The 1,736-nt window shown below is 27.5% G+C and overlaps 1 protein-coding gene across 1 annotated transcript in view; it reads left to right on the top strand.

The window, feature by feature from the left end:
- Nucleotides 1-601: 601 nt before the first annotated feature.
- LOC122515286 (calcitonin gene-related peptide type 1 receptor-like) overlaps nucleotides 602-1,736 on the top strand; it is a 63,161-nt gene continuing 62,026 nt past the window's right edge. The window contains exons 1-2 of the mRNA XM_043632587.1: nucleotides 602-670; nucleotides 1,615-1,735. Coding sequence (XP_043488522.1) covers nucleotides 1,615-1,735 — 121 coding nt within the window. The 5' untranslated portion in view covers nucleotides 602-670. The remainder of the gene's footprint in view (nucleotides 671-1,614; nucleotide 1,736) is intronic.

The raw sequence follows: 1,736 nt of genomic DNA, 5'->3' as shown, positions 1-1,736 counted from the left end.
TTTCTTTTTTTTTTTATGGTTTTTATATCACATAATTTCTCGTTATCGATCTCTCCGAAACAAATATTAATTTTAACTTGGAAACTAACGAGAAATAAAGGAGGAAACAAAAGACCGAGAGAAATCAAAAAGGATATTAAAAAAAAAAAAACACACGTAACGAGTTTGTTCAGCCATTTTTCAGCAGTAAATTCTGCGTACACCGTCGAACGAGTGTATACTTTTTTTTTTTACCAATAGTAATAAAAAAAAAGGATCGATATATTGATTTATGTTAGTTTGAACGAGAAACCCACTAAATTTCCTGAGACTCATGGCGGTGAAGGAAGATAGGAGGGGGGGAAGAAGAATGTCGTCCTTTTGCGTTTGATAAAAGATATTTTTTTGTTTTAAAATACGTCACAAATTTTATCCCTTTTTCCTTCTTTTTTTTTATTAAATTTAACATAAAATATTTGTATTGAATTAATTAAATCATAATAGGATTGAAATAACATTTTATCTATTTAAATTTATCTATTTTATTAGTTTATTTGATTAATTTGCAAAAATTAATGTAACTTATATTACGAATTTTTGTCCTATTTTTCTTTTATATTTTCAGTTAACCATGGAAAATGGAATACGTCGGGGCAATTAAATATCCCATAGAAAAGACGATTTCAATACGGTAATATCATTTTTATTTGTACTTATTATTTTAATTATTATACATTATCTCGTGTGAACAATATTTTTATTAATATTAATATTATATATATCAAAAAATATTATTCTTTTTGAACAGGCATAGAAAATGAATTCGCGTATAACAATGTTATTTATTCCTTTTATTATTATTATTATTATTAAATTATTTTCTAATACATTAATTACATATATTATTTTGATCATACTTAAACGTATAAGTTATTAATTTTTATTAATTATTAATATTAACTCGTATTATTCGTATTACACACGCGCGTGTGATGATGATGATGATGATTCGGATGATTCGAATTTGTGAGTGAAATTCTTCCTAATTGGTCCCTCGTTAGATAGGATTTAAATTGGCGTAATGCATGAAACTTATCGTAATACCAGACTAATACTCGATGTAATAGACGAGGTAGGATTACTCGGCAATTGCATGATCTTGAATTTAGTAAAAGTAGCTTATTTCCAATGAGGGAGGGAATCAGAAGTGTGTCAGAAAGGATTGAACGAATTCGTTTCGCAATCCTTCAAATAAATTCATTTTTTCCTTTCCCATTCGTAATCTTCATTTTTATATTTTCTTTTTTTTTCTTTTAATAATAAAATTCATCAATGTGCTCTATAAGATTCATTTTTTTTTAAATTATTTCTTTGTATTCGATGAATAATTAAAATGTCTCAATTTGTTTATAAATTATTATTGAATTTATACGTTTGAGTGAACGATGATAATAAAAATATTCGTTTAATTTATGGAAAGGTGATGTATCCTTGAAAAATGTAAACACGAGTATGTTACGTAGAGAACGAGTATTACGTAAACACGTTAAGAATACGTTGGATATTCTGCGCATATAGAAGTACGCATAATTCTTCTCGTTTATATCTATTTATGTATTGTTTATATTCTCGCAGATGTCAATGAACGCTACGGCAGGTACTATACTCGTCAACGAAGAAATCGACCGAATTCTTTTGGAACGAGCTCAGGAATGTTTCGAAAAACAATCGTCGTACAATACTACTTCGCCACCAGG

The sequence above is a fragment of the Polistes fuscatus genome, unplaced genomic scaffold (genome assembly GCF_010416935.1).
Source record: "Polistes fuscatus isolate 324 unplaced genomic scaffold, CU_Pfus_HIC Scaffold17, whole genome shotgun sequence".
NCBI classification, from domain to species: Eukaryota; Metazoa; Arthropoda; class Insecta; order Hymenoptera; family Vespidae; genus Polistes; species Polistes fuscatus.
The sequence above is the reverse complement of the archived record's forward strand: the minus strand, read 5'-3'. Positions and strand labels throughout refer to the sequence as shown.